This window comes from Gracilinanus agilis, chromosome 1, assembly GCF_016433145.1.
Source record: "Gracilinanus agilis isolate LMUSP501 chromosome 1, AgileGrace, whole genome shotgun sequence".
NCBI classification, from domain to species: domain Eukaryota; kingdom Metazoa; phylum Chordata; class Mammalia; order Didelphimorphia; family Didelphidae; genus Gracilinanus; species Gracilinanus agilis.
The window spans coordinates 218,658,371-218,676,878 of record NC_058130.1 but is presented as its reverse complement, the minus strand read 5'-3'; the positions used below and the strand labels follow the sequence as shown (position 1 = coordinate 218,676,878).

At 37.8% G+C, this 18,508-nt stretch overlaps 1 protein-coding gene across 1 annotated transcript in view; it reads left to right on the top strand.

Annotated features, from left to right (window-relative positions):
• The window catches only part of NPTX2 (neuronal pentraxin 2), a 22,475-nt gene extending 5,089 nt beyond the window's left edge, over positions 1-17,386 (top strand). Inside the window, exons 3-5 of the mRNA XM_044657438.1 lie at positions 8,876-9,120; positions 11,744-11,923; positions 17,159-17,386. Of these exons, the coding sequence (XP_044513373.1) occupies positions 8,876-9,120; positions 11,744-11,923; positions 17,159-17,386 (653 nt within the window). The remainder of the gene's footprint in view (positions 1-8,875; positions 9,121-11,743; positions 11,924-17,158) is intronic.
• The last annotated feature ends 1,122 nt before the right edge of the window (positions 17,387-18,508 follow it).

Here is an 18,508-nt window from a genome sequence, read left to right as displayed (position 1 = left end):
TTTTCAGAATAGCTTTGAACTTTTATGGAGAAAAAAAAGGTTTTAGTCTCTAATTTGACCTTATTTGCCTAGGAATTGAAGTTTTTCTGCATTTTAGAATAAATAGAAAAATTATTGAGAACATTTCTCTATCAGCTACACATAAGGTTTGAATGATAAACAGTAATGACCATGAAATCACTTCAGAGTTTTCTGTGATATAATGTCCAAATATTGGAGTAATTGTAGATATTTGACACGTCACTTAATGATGAGGTCTAAACTAGATGAAAGAATTCAACAGAAATAAAGATTAATATTCATTAAGAACATTTAAAATATTAATTTCTAGAATTTAAAGCATTTTAAATCACATTAATGTCCCCTTGATACCTGTTCATCTCCTTTTACACAGCATTAAAGATTTCGATCTGTTATAATTTCTCTATTAATTTTGAGAGAATTTTGATTTGCATTTTAAAAAGTCAAGGTTGTTTCTTTTGTGGGGAGAAGAGGGAGGGGAGGGGTAAATATGACCCAAAGAGGTTGTAAGTTTCAATAATTGGTTAGAAGTTTACATATTTAGTAAGGAAAAAAAAAACTTTTGCAAGAGATAAAGAGGTTCATGAATTTCAAATATTGTAGCAAAAAATAATCCCTAGTTTAGTGAAAGTCATTTTCAACAGAGCATACAAGTAAACCATTTCCTTCCCACTGTTGGTATAATTTAATGCTTATGTTTTGGAAACTCTTCTCCCTAGTGGTTGTGCCATTGGATTTAAATTTCACAGTTTTTCTTTTCAACTGGCATAAATACCTCTCTCTCTCTCTCTCTCTCTCTCTCTCTCTCTCTCTCTCTCTCTCTCTCTCTCTCTCTCTCTCTCTCTTAAAGCACCAACTACGTGTCAATGTGTCATATGCAGTTCTACCTAATGACTTTCGAGAGATGCTTCAGAGGAGGCTTGGGGAGCTGGAACGCCAGCTTTTAAGCAAAGTGGCTGAACTTGAGGATGAAAAATCTTTGCTTCATAATGAGACTTCAGCTCATCGACAGAAGACAGAGACAGCACTAAATGCACTCCTGGAAAGAGTTTCTGAGTTAGAAAGAGGTAGCTTTTCTTTTTCTTTTTCTTTTTTAGTTTCTAACTGATCAGTAAATTCATAGGTTTATAGGATTTAAAGTTTGGATACTATCATTTAGTTTAGACCTCTCATCCAACTTCTTCATTCTGCAGTTGGAGAAACTGAGGCCTATAGAGAAGTGACTTGTTCAAGATAATTTTGTCCAAACTATTCTTCTTCTTCTTCTTCTTCAGTTGTTTCCATCTTGTCCTACTCATCATGTCCCTATTTGGGTGTTTCTTGGCAAAGATACTGGAACTTTTTTTGCCTTTTCCTTCTCCAGCTTATTTTATGGATGAGAAAACTAAGGCACATATAGGTTTAAATGACTTGCCCAGGGTCATACAGCTAGTGTCTGAGCCCAGATTTCAACTCAGGAAGATGAATCTTCCTGACCTTCGGCCCAACACTGTATCCATTGCCCTACCTAGCTGCCCATAAATTGCTATTTTAGGAAATTGCATAAAGAAGGCAGACAGGGCAGGTCTGAAGTCCTTGAAGGCCATTTAATCATGGTCATCTTTGTAATTTTCACACTACCTAGTCCAGAACCCTTTTACAGAATAGGCATTCAGTAAATATTTTTTGATTTAATGAATGTGCTAGCTAGAATCTTTTTCACCATCATAAGTGACTAATTTGGCCAGAGTGCTGAAAATCATTAAATCTCTGTTGGAGATGATATAGCTGGGGTTACAGTTCACATTGCCTCCTTCCCCCCTCCAGTTAGAGCACTAAGTCTGTAATCAAGAAGACCTGAATTAAAATCTGACTTCAAATACTTACTAGCTATGTGACCCTGGGCAAGTCATTTAAGCTCTGTTTAACTCAGTTTCCTCATCTATAAAATGGAGATAATAATTGAACCTATCTTCCAGATGTGTTATGAGGATCAGTTAGTGTAAAATGCTTAGTACAGTACCTGGGACATACTAGGTACTTAATAAATGCTTGTGTCCTTTCATTCAGAACTTGTTTGGTTTCTGACTGACACAAAATAATAAGGACATTTTCTTTTTCTTCCATCATTAGGACGATTTTACTTTTAAAAATCCAGTATTGGGGGGGAGGGGGAGCAGCTGGTGGCTCAGTGGATTGTAGAGCCAGGTCTAGAGATGGGAGGTCCTAGGTTCAAATCTGGCCTCAGACACTTCCTAGCTGTGTGACCCTGGGCAAGTCACTTAACCCTCATTGCCTAGCCCTTAATGCTCTTCTGCCTTGGAACCAATACACGGCATTGACTCCAAGATGGAAGATAAGGGTTTAAAAAAAAATCCAATATATCTCCATAGGAATAAAATATAAACATTTAGTTTGACCTACAGGAGACTTGTGTTTCTACATTGTTACTGTCTCTAGGTCAATCCAAAGATTCAGATTCATAGAAACCTTAGAGATTATTTAGTATAATTCCCCCACTTTTTTATTTAATAGAGGAGGAAACTTATGCCTACCAGGATAAAATTACTTAGCAAAGGTCACCCAAGTGAGTTAATGGGAGGGTGGGATCTAGGTTCCATTTCCCTTGAGTTTAATGCTCTTTCCATCCATCCATCTTTCCATCCATCCATCCATCCATCCATCCATCCATCCATCCATCCATCCATCCATCCATCTGCCCATCCATTCATCCGTCTTCTCCTTCAGCAAACTTTAAGCTTATGTTCTTTGAAGAATACTGTGCTAGGTGCCAGAATGCTTCTTTTATTATTTATACTTATATTCTATTTAAGTCTCTTGTTATTGATGATCTCAGATAATCTTGATTGGTGACTAGTATTTAGGCAAATTACAAAAAGATACAATGTTGACAAAATATTAAGGAATTATAACAACTTCCCTTGAAAAGGGCTAGGAATAAATGAAACCAATGGATAATCCCTAAGCCTCATATTAGTATGACTTTAAACTTCTTCCCACCTGGACCTAACAGCAAATAGTATACTCCTTTTTTTTCTTTCTTTTGGCATACAGATAGATATGTTCATTAATAACAGGATAGAAGAAGGGGCATAAAAATGTATAATTCACAATATTATTCTTTAAACAGCTGAATTGACTTTGGAATGCAGGACAAGTTTCATGAATACTAATGATTTCAATAGATTAATTTCTTTTGCATTTTCATCATAGACTTAGAAGAAATGTTAGAAACCATCTTGTCTAATGATATCAAACTCAAATAGAAAACAAGCCTGGTAAACCATACACGGGCAGCTGGGTTTCTCAGTAGATAGAATATTGGGCTTGGAATTAGGAAGGCTTACTTATCTTGAGGAGTTCAAATCTGGGCTGAGACTCTTACTAGCTATATGACCCTGGGTAAATCACTTAACTGCCTCAGTTTCCTCATCTGTGAAATGAGCTGGAGAAGGTAATAGCAAGCCACCCCAGTAATCTTGCCAAGAAACCCCCAAATGTGACTGAACAATAACAATAGATAAGGAATGGCACATTAGGTAGGGGAAGGAGAAAGGATAGACTCAGAAAAGAAGGTGATATTAAAAAAACACAAGCTCTCAATAATATTTTTTGGATTGAAAATCTTTATTTAATTAATTAATTTAGAATATTTTTATGGTTACATGATTCATGTTCTTTCCTTCTCCTCCAACTCCCTTGCCCATAGCTAATGCACAATTCCACTGGGTTTTACATGTATCATTGATCAAGACCTATTTCCATATTAAATAATATGTTTTAGAAATAAAATAAGAATAATAAACAGAAAAGAAAGGAAGTTCAAGGGGAGATGACCGTAGCATACAAACAACAATAACATATAGTCATAAAGGAAGATAAAGAGTGTATCCATGAGCCATATGGTGAAGAGGAGAGTAGTCTGTTGGGAAATGCCTGGTGGGTAAAAGCAATCATCCCTTAGGAACTTCAGGCAAGTGTTCTGTCATGTTCTCTGTTTTGGTCGAAATTACTAGCATGACTGAGGCCAGAGCTCTGCTTTTTGGCCTGACATACCCATTATACATGCCCTTCTTTTTTCTACCTTAGCAATTTACTTGTAAAACTGCATAGATGGAGACTATGTCACCTCCCCCCAATAACAACAACCCCTCCCCCACAAAAAAACCTAACAACCCATGGTGAGAGATCCCAAAGCAATCAAACACTTAAGTTCCCAGAGAGTCTAATCAAACTAATTTCTCTTCACTGGAAATCCTGCTCCATCTGTGACAACATTTAGGGCAAACTGGGCACAGGATCTGCTGCAGAGAGAGCCTGGAGCCACAAATGAGACTCAATCGTTTTCTCTTTGCTCCCCTTACCTTCTCCCTGCTGGCCACCTGCAGCTTCTGATGTATCTGGCTGACCTTTTAATTTCTTAATTGGCCTTCAGTTGGTTTCTTTTGGGTTCACAAGATTATTACAGTTACATAAAAGACAGTGGCTATCAAGATATATCATTCATGGCACCCCTTCCCTAGCTGCTCCCAGCTCTAATTAAGCCTGTTGTCACTAAATTACTGATATTTCAGATGGTGAAGCTTATTAAATTAGCAAGCCTACCCACCCGGTAGGGCAGGAGGAGTAATTTCTTTTTATTAGATGGCAATATCTTCATTAAGAAATAGTCGTTTGCCACTAAAAAGAAATATAATGGCTATGTGGAATCAGAGGATCTTGGTTCTGTGGGGATCCCTTCCCCCTTAAAAATTATAGGGGATCAGTGATGTATTTGACATGGGCAGCTTGCCAGGTGAGGAAATTCCTTCTGCCAAGGCAAGTTGGTACCTTCTCTGCAACTTAGAGAGTTGCCTAGGGTACTGAGATTAAGTGACTCACTCAGGGTCACACAGCTAGTATGGATCAGAAAGGAAAATTGTATCCAACTCTTCCTGACTCTGAGGTCATCGCTGAGTTAGGTCTTTCCACCATGTTAAAAAATCATCCATATTTATTATATTGTATATTAATAGATTATATTAGAATAGAATTAGAATAACATTAGATAGAATGAACATGATCTATTACAAATATCATATATGAAACATATAATATGAAACATATGATGACATAGTCTATTTCACATATTATATATATTTAAAATTTAGGGCAACTAGATGGCATAGTGGCTAGAGTAGTGGGACTGTCATCAGGAGGACCTGAGTTAAAATGTGACCTCTGATACTTACTAGCTGTGTGACCTTGGGCAAGTTACTTAACCTCTGTTTGCTTCAGTTTCCTTGACCATAAAAGGGCATAATAATAGTGCCTACTTCTCAGGGTCAAAGAAGTTAATATTTCTAAAACTTTTAGTACAGTTCCTGGTACCTAGTAGGTGTTTAATAAATGCTTATTTCCTTCTGCTCTTCATTTAAATCAGAAAATCAAAGTTGCCTGTTCTACTATTTTAGTCTTGTTCTGAATTTTTTTTCACCTACAAAATCAAATCAGTATTATCTTGTCAAGGGCTTAGCAATTTAATTCTTTTCCCCCCTAAGATCCCCCAAACAACCTGTTTGTGTAGGGATATACAGTAGCTTTAGGAAAAAGAGATAAATCAGATGAGTGATTCGTTTATTTAACAAATATTGATTGAACACTTTCCATGTGCAAAACTCTGATTCTCCTATCACCAAAGACTTCTTTTAAACAAGAAGCAACTCTCCTGCTCTTGAGTGCTTGTTTACAGATCACTCAGTCCTCAGCAGGGTTTGGCAGCAGCTCAAATAGCAGGAGATGTTTCAATTTAGATCAATTAAAAATGAAGATAATCTCTGAAAGGATAATGTAAGTCACCGAGGGAAAGAAACCATTCTCCAAAATTCAGTTTACCTGCAAATTTATCTAAAGGCAGACTGACTTGTCCTAAAGAATCCTGGAATCCATCAAACAATAACCACTTATTAAATGCTTCCTATGTGCCAGACAAGCCTGGCAACCAGGTGATGCAATGGATGGAACACTGGGTCTGGAGTCAGCAAGATACATCTTCCTGAGTTCAAATGTGGCCATAGACACTTACTAGCTGTGTGACCCTGGGCAAGTCACCTGGACACAGCACTTCAACCTGTTTGTCTCAGTTTTCTCATCTGTCAAAAGAATGGGAGAAGGAAATGGCAAACCAGTTCAGTATCTCTACCAAAAATAGCCCCAAAGGGGTCCTTCAGTCAGAAAAAATTGAAGCAACAAGAAGTATGCCAAGAACAGTGGTAGGCACTGAAGATCACATATTTAGAGCAATTGTTTCCTTTTTTTGTTGGACCATTAAGTTATAACGTATCTAGTTATATTGAGTTGTATAAACTCCCCTCACAACACTATTTAGTTAATTGTTGTTTAGGTGTATGGGTGGAGCAGGGATCAAGAGCACTTAATATCTTCACCAAAGAATAGTTTATTCACTAAGCAAGATCTGCATGCCATCTCTTCTCACCCCAAATGCCCCTGAAAGTTACACTTTTGCAGCAAAAACTCATGAATTCTTAACCTTGTTAAGTTGGAATTTGTGGTAACTATTTATACAGGGTATGCTCTGTTATTGTTTGATTTTTGTTTTGTTTTGTTTTTTAAAAAAGAGAATGTGGTAAATAGTTTAAAACAAAACTATAGTTTTAATCAACTTAAGTAAACAAATTTTGAAATATTTTATTAATATCTTTTGTTGCCAAATATATTTGCCTTCCTCTAGCAGGTGAATCTTCTTGTTTGACAATGAAATAAACAGAAAAAGGGAAAAAATCAGCTTAACCAAACCAAAGTAATTCGCATGTCTACTAAGTCTGATGGTATAAGTAGCATTATACTCCTAGAGTCCATCACTTAAAAAAAACAAAAAAACAAATCCTTACTTTCTGACAATATTAATTCTAAGTCAGAAGAGTGGTAAGGGCTAGACAATTAGGGTTAAGTGGCTTGCCCAAGTTCACACAGCTAAGGAGTATCTGAAGCCAAATTTGAACCCAGATCCTTATGACTCTTGGATTGGTACCCTATCCATTGTGTAACCTGACTGCTCCTTAGTCCATGGCTCTTACAAAGAAGTGAGGGAGGTGCTATAGAACCCAGCTATATGACTCATTTCTTCTTTAAGGCTAAGCTTGATTGTGATGGTTACATAGAATTTTGTTGAAAACAACCAGTTTTCAAGCAGCTATGTAGTATAGTAGATAGAATGCAGGTCCTGGAGTCAGGAAGACCTGGGTTCAAATTTGGCCTTACATACTCCCTAGCTGTGTGAACCTGGGCAAGCCACTTAATGTCTCTTTGCCTTAACTTTCTCTTTATATAAAATTGGGATAAGAGCACCTACCTCCCAGGGTTATTGTGAAGATTCAATGAGATGATAATTGGAAGTCAAACATGGTGCCTGACACATAGTAGGTGATATATTAATATTAGCTAATATTACTGTTTAAGAAACACTAGTTTATATAAGCCTTTAGAGAATCAAGGATTATTTTAAGGTTGAGGAGAATTTAAAGGTCATCTCCTGTAGTCCTTTCATTTTATAGATGAACAAACCAAGTCCCAGAGAAGAGTCATTGGCCTTGCCCAACCAAGATCACACACAGCTAGTTAATAGCAGAGTAGAGTCTAAAACCCAGGAAGTATTTCATGGCGATGTTTGTTATTGTGGTCATTCAATCATTTCAGTCATGTCTGACACTTTATGACCCCATTTGGGGTTTTCTTGACAAAGATACTAGAGTGGTTTGCCATTTCCTCCTCTAACTCATTTTTATAGATGAGGAAATTGAGGCCAACAGGGTTAAGTGAGGTGCCTGGGGTCACATAGCTAGCAAGTGTCTGAGGCAGGATTTGAACTTAGGAAGATGAGCCTTCCTGCTTTCAGACCTGGCACACTATAAACTGCCCCAACTATATTCCAATGATAAACCTTCCTACTTGTATGGTTTAAGTTTTCTTATCCATTATTTCCTTTGGTTTTCTAAAAAAAAAACACCTTAGATGTTAATATTTCTATTTTTATAGATGGGGAAATTGAGTCAGTGATCAGTGAAATTAACTTGGGAGGAGATTCTGTGGAAATTATTCTCACCTGAACAATAAAATAGATTTTCATTGTCTTCTAACTGGCAAACCTTTCTTGATCTTGTGTGATTCTTCTGCATCCTTGAAAGTGATGTCACTTTATAAATCTTTGAAGATGTAGATTTGGCCACTCCCACGTCCCCCCTAATTCAGACTGACCTTCTCTCTCATTTAGTCTGAAGTACAGCAACATCTTATAGCTTAGGGAGCTTTTCACTAAACTACAAAGATAGTGCTTTACATTCCTGTAGTGCTTTGTAAGGTTTTAAATTCATTAACTCAACTAACTAGAACTCTCAGTTATCTAGATTGCCATAATTTCCCTGTCTTTACCACTTCTCTTAGAGAACAAAAGAGTTAAGTTCCTTGATTTATTTTATTTATTCCTTTATTTTGGGATACATTTTATTGATTTTTTTGGGATGGGGGCTAGGCTAAATAGCTTTAGTTCCTTTAACTAATCCTATAAATAGTTCTTGTAATGTGGCTTCCAGTTCTCATAGCATCCTGGTCATTCCCTGGATACACTGTGGTTTTGGATAAATCTTTTAAAAGGTGGCACTCAGAACTGAGAGTGGTTCTCCTGATGTGGTCTGATGAGTAAAGAGAAAAATGATTCACTCATCTCACTCCTTCCAGACACTCAACTTCTATTAATTCAGCTCATATCTTAAAAATCAATGTGATTGAGGGGAAGAAAATCAACTATGGAAACTATGCTGTGGACTAAAAAGGTATCTTCCTTTTTCTGCAACTCTAGGTAATAGTGCGTTTAAGTCACCTGATGCATTTAAGGTATCTCTTCCTCTTCGCACGAATTACTTATATGGAAAGATTAAGAAGACCCTGCCTGAACTATATGCCTTCACTATATGCCTGTGGCTGAGATCCAGTGCTTCCCCAGGCATTGGGACTCCATTTTCCTATGCTGTTTCGGGCCAGGCCAATGAGATTGTGCTAATTGAATGGGGCAATAACCCAATTGAATTGCTAATTAATGACAAGGTAAGACCTACTTGTGATTAATTTTTATGTGTAATGCAAGTAAGAAGTACATCCTGGGATGGTAAAAAAAAAATGTTTAAAATAAAATTTTAAAAAGCATGAAACACTTGTAAACTGTCACGAGGAGGAATGGAAAAACCAAGCTGGGTGCCCATTTTTATAACCATACCAAGTTATCCAGACTAAACATATTTATCTAGCTCTCCCTCCCTTATGTTCAGAGGTCCTAGGTTCAAATCCCACTTTTGATGGTTGCTGTGTGAGGGGCAGCTTGGTGCCACAGTGGATAGAGCATTGGACTGAAAGTCAGGATGTCAGCCTGAGACACTTCCTGTCTGTGTGCCCTTGGGCAAGTCACTAAAAAAAAAACACACCAAAACAAAACAAAACAAAAAGAACAATCCCACATCTGATGCTTACTACCTTGAACGAGTCAATTAAACTTAAGAAAAAAAATCCCTTGGTCTCATTTTCTTCATCTGAACAATGAAGAGGCTGGACTAGCTGGCTTGTGAGATCCTTTTTCAGTCTTAGATCCTGTGTAGTAATTACAATTCTGTTTCTTGTTTATAAAAAGGAGGCTATTGAGCTGCTATGGACAAAGCTGTTTTTTTTTCCAGTAATGGAAATGGGTTTGCTCCATGCTCGCTCCCCTCTGCTTCACCTTTATTTTCCCCCCTCCATCCTAACACTCTGACTAAATTTAGTTAAGGTTACGGTCTGAAGCCACCAAATAGAGCAAAACTAACTGGCCTACATGGGGATGAAATCCCTTGTGCAGGTTCTTACTCAACTGAGCTAATGAGCCATAATGGTGGTAGTATGCACCAGGCTAGCAGTCTTCTCTGCTCACAAACTGTTGCTTGCCCTAGATTAGAAAAAAGAATCTCATTCTTCACTTCTCTGTTTGGGCAGAAAAATACCATTATGTCGTTTTGTTCTAGGAATGAAGCTGACATTACATGTAATGACATTATATGACAGACACCGAGATCTGTCTTCTTGGTCAACAATCATTTATTGTTTACTTTCTGCCAGGCAATGTGTTAAGTGCTGACTGTAGGAAGAGGGGCAAAAAAAAGAGTCCCTGCCCTCAGGAAGTGTACATTTCAAGTGAGGGAAGCAGCAGGAAAATAGCTAGTGATCTAGAAGACAAATACTGTGTAAGTGGAAGATGATCTCCAAGGGGGAGGAAGAGGATAGTGATGATGGTGGAGATCTGGGAAAAGATTCTGCAGAAGATGAGATTTGAGTTGAACTGGGGAAACTAAGATCCCAAAGGTGATTGGGTCTTTGATTCAGGAAAAATGAATCAGCTCCTTAGAATTCTTAAGAATCTTTGGAAGTGAAATAATTTTAAGTCTGATTATTGTCTTACCTGAACAATTTTGTGGACACACACACACACACACACACACACATATATATAAGTATTTTTCCTTAAGTCTGAGATGTCATGAAATCTTCCCACTGCGTTCATTATTTCACAGAGCACCTTCTGCAGCAAGCTATTAATTGTTTTAAAATAACATCATTCGGTGCATTCAAATTCACAGTAGGACACAGGACCTTGTTTTCTTTTCAGTTTAGTCCTCTTGTAAACACCTAATCCCTGGGAGGATCGCACCGGAGGGTTGCTAGGAGACATACAGTAGCATTCAGATGCTTCATGGTCATGCCTGCTTGTTAAGAATACTTACAAAGATCCCTTGCTAATGTGTTTTCTGGGCTGGAATTTACTTCCTTCTGTTAATTACAGTTTAAAATCTCTACTCCCTCCCCTTAATTTAAAGGCCTTTTAGCCCATTACACTAATCATTTGTGCAGAAGGGCTTTCAATATTTATTGTTTGCACATCCAGTGAGCTGTCTTTCCATTTGGAGTTGAAGAAATAGTGCCCAGGGTATGGAACTCATAGGCAGACTAGGGAATTCAGGCCAATATTGGCTAAAAAAGTTTTGAACATTGAATAAAGGAGATTTGCAAAAAGAAAAGTGCCAATAGTTCTTAAAATTTTTTAATAGCATATTTAGAACAACTTGTTCTGTGACTCTCCTCAGCTAAGTAAAGTGGTGGTATTATCTGGGTAGGCTTGCTGACTTTGGAGAGAATACATTCTGGCCATTCTAGCCATCTCTGCCATCACTCTTGAAAGATAGAGAAGGGAGACATGTCTAGTTTGGGGTCAGACACTAAGGGATCTAACGGAAATCCTCAATACTACCTACAAAATATCATCTATTTTTATATCACTCTACTTTCTTAATATTTTTCAACATACATATATCAGTTCACATTTTCCCCTCAATTTAATCTCCTGTGAGGTAGAGCAGATATTATCATTTCCATTTTCCAGATAAGTCAACAAAGCCCAGACAGGTCCAATGGTTTGGCCAAGTTGAAGCAGCTGGTTACTGGTAGAGTCAGTGTTAGAATCTAAAACTCTTGTCTCCTGACCAGAATTTGACTACTAGACCACATTCTTTTTTATTTGTCCTTCCTCATCTCCCCCAACCTGTTTTGAATCAAAGCTGTGTGTAGATTCAGGACACACAGACATTAGATCAGACAAGGCTTGATTGGTGTCCTTTAAACCTCATTCTCCTCCCTTGTTTTAATACAGGTGGCTCAGCTTCCTCTGTTCGTTAGTGATGGAAAGTGGCATCATATCTGTGTCACCTGGACAACAAGGGACGGAATGTGGGAGGCCTTTCAGGATGGAGAGAAACTTGGCACTGGGGAAAATCTTGCGCCCTGGCACCCAATTAAGCCTGGGGGAGTTCTGATTCTTGGGCAAGAACAGGTGAGTATAGAGAGAAGCATTCTTTCCCAAGGCAAAAATGTTAAATGTGGGAAATTAGCAATTCAGTCACAGTTATTATTATTTCAGGCTCTCAGTAACATTTCAAGGGTTGTATTGAGGATGGCTTGTCATTTCTTCTGTTTTAATCTTCAGGGAACCTGATTATAATTGGCATTTAGCATGCTATAAGGATCTCATTAAACACTCAGTACATTAAAAGATACAGAGTGTAAATACCTAAATTAATAGCAAAATAAACTCTTGATGTTAATGATATTTCTTCCTAATATACAAGACATTTGGCACATTTTCAATGGTACGACACTATAAAACACCTTGACAGGAGGAGAATAATTGAATTAGCCAAATTTAAGGACATTTAAAAATAAGTGGGACCTTCTGGCCAAGTCCACTTTAGCACTTGGGTCAAATTTCTTTTTTTGATGTCTTGTTACTTGTTCTTTGAAACCATTTTTGTTTCCATGCAATACAATAAAATCTAGTGCAATTTCTCTGGTTTTGTTGCCTAGCAGTAGTGGAAAACTATACTTTAAAAAAGGACAGAGGTATGCTTTATATCCATTCTTGTTTTTTTAATTAAGATTTTTTTCAATAAACAAGAATTTATTTTTTCACCCTCCTAAATGTTTCCCTCACTGGATAAAAGAAAAGGAACAACAAAACCCTTGTTTGCAAATATGCATAGTTTAGCAAAACAAATCCCCACATTATCTATCTCCAAAAATATATGTGGCATTTATTTCTGAGTGAAATCTATTACCTTTCTGTCAGAAGGAGGTAGCATGCTTCATTGCTGGTCCTGTGGGATTGTAGTTGGTCATTGTATTGATCAGAGAACTTGTCTTTCAAAGCTGTTTCTCTTTACAATGCTGTCAATCATTAAAGGAACTTTCTGCAGCATTTACTTAACACTTTTGGGGCTTGGGAGCTTCCTAGAGATGCTTTTCACTTCATAAAACTAATACCCACAATGACCTCCTAACAGTTTTTCCAGCCTGTAGTCTTTCCACATTCCCCATTTCACTCTGAATCCATATTGCTCCCACTTTTAGAAAACCTCTTAGAATATCATTTTTACTGTGTCTCTCCTACTCAGAACTTTCTAATAGCTTCTTGCTTTCACAGGCAAGTTCAAGCAACTTAGGTTGATGTTGAAGATAGTCCATTAGTTTCTCTTATTCTTCAAATCCAACTTTATCTTCACTGCTTTCTAATATATATATATATGTATATATATACATATATATGTATATAAACACTTGGTTATATATGTTTATACATCTATCTAATCTGTCTATCTGTCTGTCTATCTATCTATCTATCTATCTATCTATCTATCTATCTATCTAAACACTTGGCTTTTACCAGATCTGTCTTCTTATTGCTCCCTAAACATAGTATGTCCATTAGATTCTGCAAAGTCTGTCCACTCTTCTTCTCCTTTGTATATTCTAATTTTACTCCTTCAAGGTGGTAGTCAACATCCAGATACTTCAGGAGGCTGGCTGCTCCGCTTCCCAGTGATCTTTCTCTTTTCTGAATGCCTCTAGCACAAACTGTCTAAAATAGTTCCTGCCCTCAAGAAACTTACAGTCTAATGGGGGAGGAAATGTATGTAGGGGACTGGTTGCCAGTGACAGCCTTTTGGATCAGAAAATTATAGGGATGGTAAGTAGGACCATGACTTATTCCATCCATGAATATCAGTAGAGGGGACTTGATCATGGTTCATGGTTTCAGAACTTTGGGATTGGCGAAGGGAAGAAAAAATGGTAGCACAAAGCCAAGTGTCATCATGTAAGATATTCAAAGAAGCGAGATGTCCATAGGCTTGCTGTAGAAGGCTTCACAAAGAAGATTGGACTTAAGTTGACCTCTATTGACTAATTGAATGACAATTGCTCTGAAAATCATGGTGACCTCTAACTATTCTACTCAAAATGTTTGTCCTGAAAAATGTGTTATTGATTACCTATCTATCTATCTATCTATCTATCTATCTATCTATCTATCTATCTATCTATCTATCCTATGTATCAATGTATATATCTATGTATCTATCTAATCTATATATCTAATCTATGCCTATGTATCTATCTGTGTATCTATGTATCTAGTTATCATTCCACATCATGACCTTCCCCATCTCAACTTTCCCCTTCACAATTTCGATATATGGTAGGTCAGTATAAGAAATTAAATGGGAATTTTTTTGGAGTTCATGGAAGTCATAGATGACACATGAAGACCAACACATGACATAGCAAAACTTTAGAAACTCAGAAATGCATACTCAATCCTAAATTTATAATAAAGTACTATAAATCCTCCACAAAAGAAAAAGAAAAATTCAGATTTATTCTCTGGTATGAAGGGAGGGCAAAAAGAATTTACTTGGATTTTCCAGATCATGGCGGTGCTGCACCCCTAACCCCAGTGATATGGAAGGGATAACTTTGTGTTTCTATACACAGACACACACATACACAAGAGATACCATTTTCCAACTGACATATTCTACCTCCAGAATAATTGCTTGTAACAAATTATAGTTTCAAAAGACATATTGTCCATGTTTGACAACATACTCCTTGTTTGTCATCTATCATCCACCTCCTCTCTGTTAAGAAGGAAAAGACATGCTTAATGATGGTCCTCCTAAGTGAAGATAGGTGACTACATTGATCAGGGTTCTGATGTCTTTTGTTATGGCTCTTCTTTTTCATTTTTGATGCTATTATGTGAATGTTCTGTTCACTGTCTATCACATCCATTTATGCAAATCTTCTCAACTTTCTCTGAATTCCTCAAATGTGGCATTTCTTGCTTCATGATGACACAACAGTAAATGATTATAGCACAATTTGTTCACCTGTTCTCCCACTGATTTCCCTTTTAGCCATCTGAGATCATCAACGGAAAGGTCAGCCTTGTGGGGAGGCAGCATTGTGTATTATCTAGGATCATGGTCCACCCAGTCCTATTTCACCCTATACTTGTGTAGGAGTTTGCTTTGGCTGGATAGACCCGGTTTGATCACAGAAGTACACAATGCGGAGCTGATGAATTGTGACAAACGTCAGCAGATGTGCTTCTGAAATCTGTTTGTACTCTCCTTGCCTAGTGACATTCATTTTTTCAGGGCCATTAGCACTTACATGAGCTGCTTTTCGTGTTTGTTTTTTGGTTAAAAGCTATTTGGAATGAGACATGAGTTAGATGACCTTGGAAGGCATTAGCTAAAGCTGAAGCAGAAACAGCTCTAATCTCACAAGCTTTACATTTTTTCCAATGAAGTATGCAGCACATAGCTCTTAACATGCTATATTTTCATAAAGATGTGTTTGTGCCATTGTTAGGGGCTTCTCTGGTCCCTGGGACTAGATATTGGGTTTTGACAAGAAGTCGTTTTTAATGGTGCTAAAGAAAGTCATCCTGATGTGAGGGAAAAAGCACTTCCCTGGGAATAAGGAAACCTCAGTTCTCATCTTGGCTCTGTGACTTCCTGCTGTATGACCTTGGGCAAATTACTCTCTTCTCCTCTGTAGACCTCAGTTGTCTCATATATAAAATGAGAAGATTGGAATCTATGAACTTTTATTAGACTGTAAACTCCACAAGGGCAGGGACCCATGTCTTATTTACTCTTTGTATCTCTCTCTAGTGCTTGGCACAGATCTTTGTATACTATAGGCCCTTAACAAACATCTGTTAAATTGAATTTATTGAATCACTAAAGCTTCTTCTTGCTCTTGAGCAAATTTCAACCTCTTCAAAAATGACAAACATTCTAAACCCCACTGTAAACACCAGTGAAACATTGGGGCTCTTGGTTTGCTTCTATTCTCAATGTGGAGATGTTTACATAAAAATCCCTTGTTTCTTTTATTACTCTGCTCACATGTTACCTTTGCCTATGAAACCTTTGCTGATCCCCTAGGCTCCTGTTCAGTAGGGTGCATCAATCAATATTTATCAAATACTAGTTTTAAGGCATTGTGGATGCCTTAAAGGAACTTACAATTTCTTTGGGAATACTGTGATCCTAAGAAAAAAATCAGCCAGATTGGCTGGTAAACATTGTGTGAAGTAAGCAACCACAGTAACTGGTTAACTGAGACTTTTTTCCCCAACTGATTTTTAATTTGCATAGATCCTACCTCAACCACAAGGTAGAGCTTAAACAGGAAGACTAGAAGGGAAGCAACACTTGGATTGTGAATGGGTGAATAATAATGATAGCTAATACATTCCCACATACACATATTTGTATGTAGCTTTAGAGTATGCGAAGTGCTTTCCATATATTATCTCATTTGATCCTTACAACAATCCAATTTTGCATATGAGGACAAGGAGGCTGAGAAAGGTTAAAACCACTTGTCATATATAGTAGGTGCAGAAATACTTGAACTTAGGTTTTCCAAGTCTATCATTCTATCCACTAAGCCACCTATGTGTCAGCAAACACCTCAGAAGAGGCTCTCTTGATTTTCTTTATCAACTCCTTCTTTACTCACTCCCTCCCTCCTTCCATCCCTTCCTTCATTCCTCCCTCTTTCCCTCCCTCCCTCCTTCCTTCTCTTTCCTTCCTTCTCTTTCCTTCCTTCCTTCTCTCTCCTTCCTTCCTTCCTTCCTTCCTTCCTTCCTTCCTTCCTTCCTTCCTTCCTTCCTCCCTTCCTCCCTTCCTCCCTTCCTTCCTCCTCTTCTTCCCTTTCCCTCCCCCACCTCCTCTGTCTCTCCACTTCTCTGTCTTCCTCTCTTTTTTTCTTTCTTTCCCTCCGTCTCTACTTCCTTCCTTCCTTTTTTCATCTATCTGTATCTCTTCTTCTTTGGGGAAGAAGCACAACTTTAGAAAGAACACCAGAATGGGAATCAGGAGAACTGGGTTTTAACTTCTGTTCTGCCAAAAGCTAGCTTTCATCCTGATAATCCTCATTTCTTCACATGTAAAAACACGAGGGGATTGGACTATGGAATCTCAGAGGTCTCTTCCAGATCTCCAGTTTTTCCATTTCTCTGAAGCAGTAGGCAAAGGAATGTGGTCAGAATTCAGAGAAAGAGGGAATGATGTGCTAAGGCTCCGCTACTGACAGACCTTTAGTTCAAGACACTTCCCTAGATGTAGTTTGCACAGTAGGCAAATATTTTGTTGCTTTTAAAACAATTCAAAAGAACATATCCTAACCATAATCCATTATTTTATTTCCAAAGGATACTGTGGGTGGAAGATTTGATGCTACTCAAGCCTTTGTTGGAGAATTAAGTCAGTTTAATATATGGGATCGGGTCTTAAAAGCTCAAGAAATCATGAATATTGCTAACTGCTCCACCAACATGCCAGGCAATATCATTCCCTGGGTCGATAACAACGTGGATGTGTTTGGAGGTGCAACCAAATGGCCCGTGGAGACATGCGAAGAGCGTTTGCTCGATTTATAGCTACAATCATTCTCTACCGAAGTGTCCCAGTTTCTCAAGACAATCTCTTTTGAGGTTTGGTGGGCACTTATTTCCCCAGATGAAATTCATTCAAACCTCTCTGAAGTGCGCTGAGTGCAAACTGAGTTCATAGTTGTTGGTATAAAACTTTCAGGTGAAAGAAATTACCTCTAAGGCCATATCATAGCATCTTTCATCTATGTTACTTAATTCGTTAGCAAGAATCAAACACCTTTCTTGCCAAGATGGCGTATTATTGATCTTCTGGGGGGGGGGGGGAGTCACATGTAAACATCTTTTGCCATAAGTGACTAAACCACCCTTTTAATAACAGTATGTGGAGCCAAGAGTCATTAAGCACCTCAGAGGTTTGTAAGAGCCAATATAGATGCTAGTGAAGTCTTTTCTGCCCTCTTCTAGCCCTAATCCTTCACGTGTTGTGTGCAAATACTTTTTCTATGTCCTTTAAAAAGACCATATCACCCTTGGGCTGCAGCAACCATTCTCTTTCATGTCAAATGCTTTAGCATCGCAGCAAACTGTCCCTTGTACCGCAAAGGTCTTTTTTTATTTTTCTATTTTGTGTATTTTAAGTCAGTTTTGTGAAACTACAAAGCCTGCTGGAAAGAGTCAGAAGATGTATCTGCCCTGGTTAACTAGATACTGCTGGGGCTGGGAGAGAAGTCCATGGATACATAGTGTTTCGAATGCTGGAAATGGCGAAGTAGTATGTGTGAACCTCAGAAATGTAAAACTTTGCTCCTGATTGCTCCTGATGCTGTCATCTGCTTTTCATACAAAACACTTTCCAAGTGAATCATCATTTGGTTTGGCTTTGAAAAGTCTTTTTCTGAGCCAGTGCCAAAGATCAGTTTTAGCTCTTGAAATAAATCGATGTGTTTCTTGCCAACAGTACAAAGGAGTAGCCATTATAAAGCCTCTTGGTATGGCTTGCTCTCTACCCACCAAGATGGGTGTGCTTGTTTCTAATTCATGTTTATTTCTGTAAGGATCTGACAGTTTCCACAAAGTATTTTTTCCCAGTACTTTTGCAGAAGTGGTTGTCATTTTGCTTGGTGATTGCAGACTGCTTAATGTACCAGACAAAGCTAATATTTTATT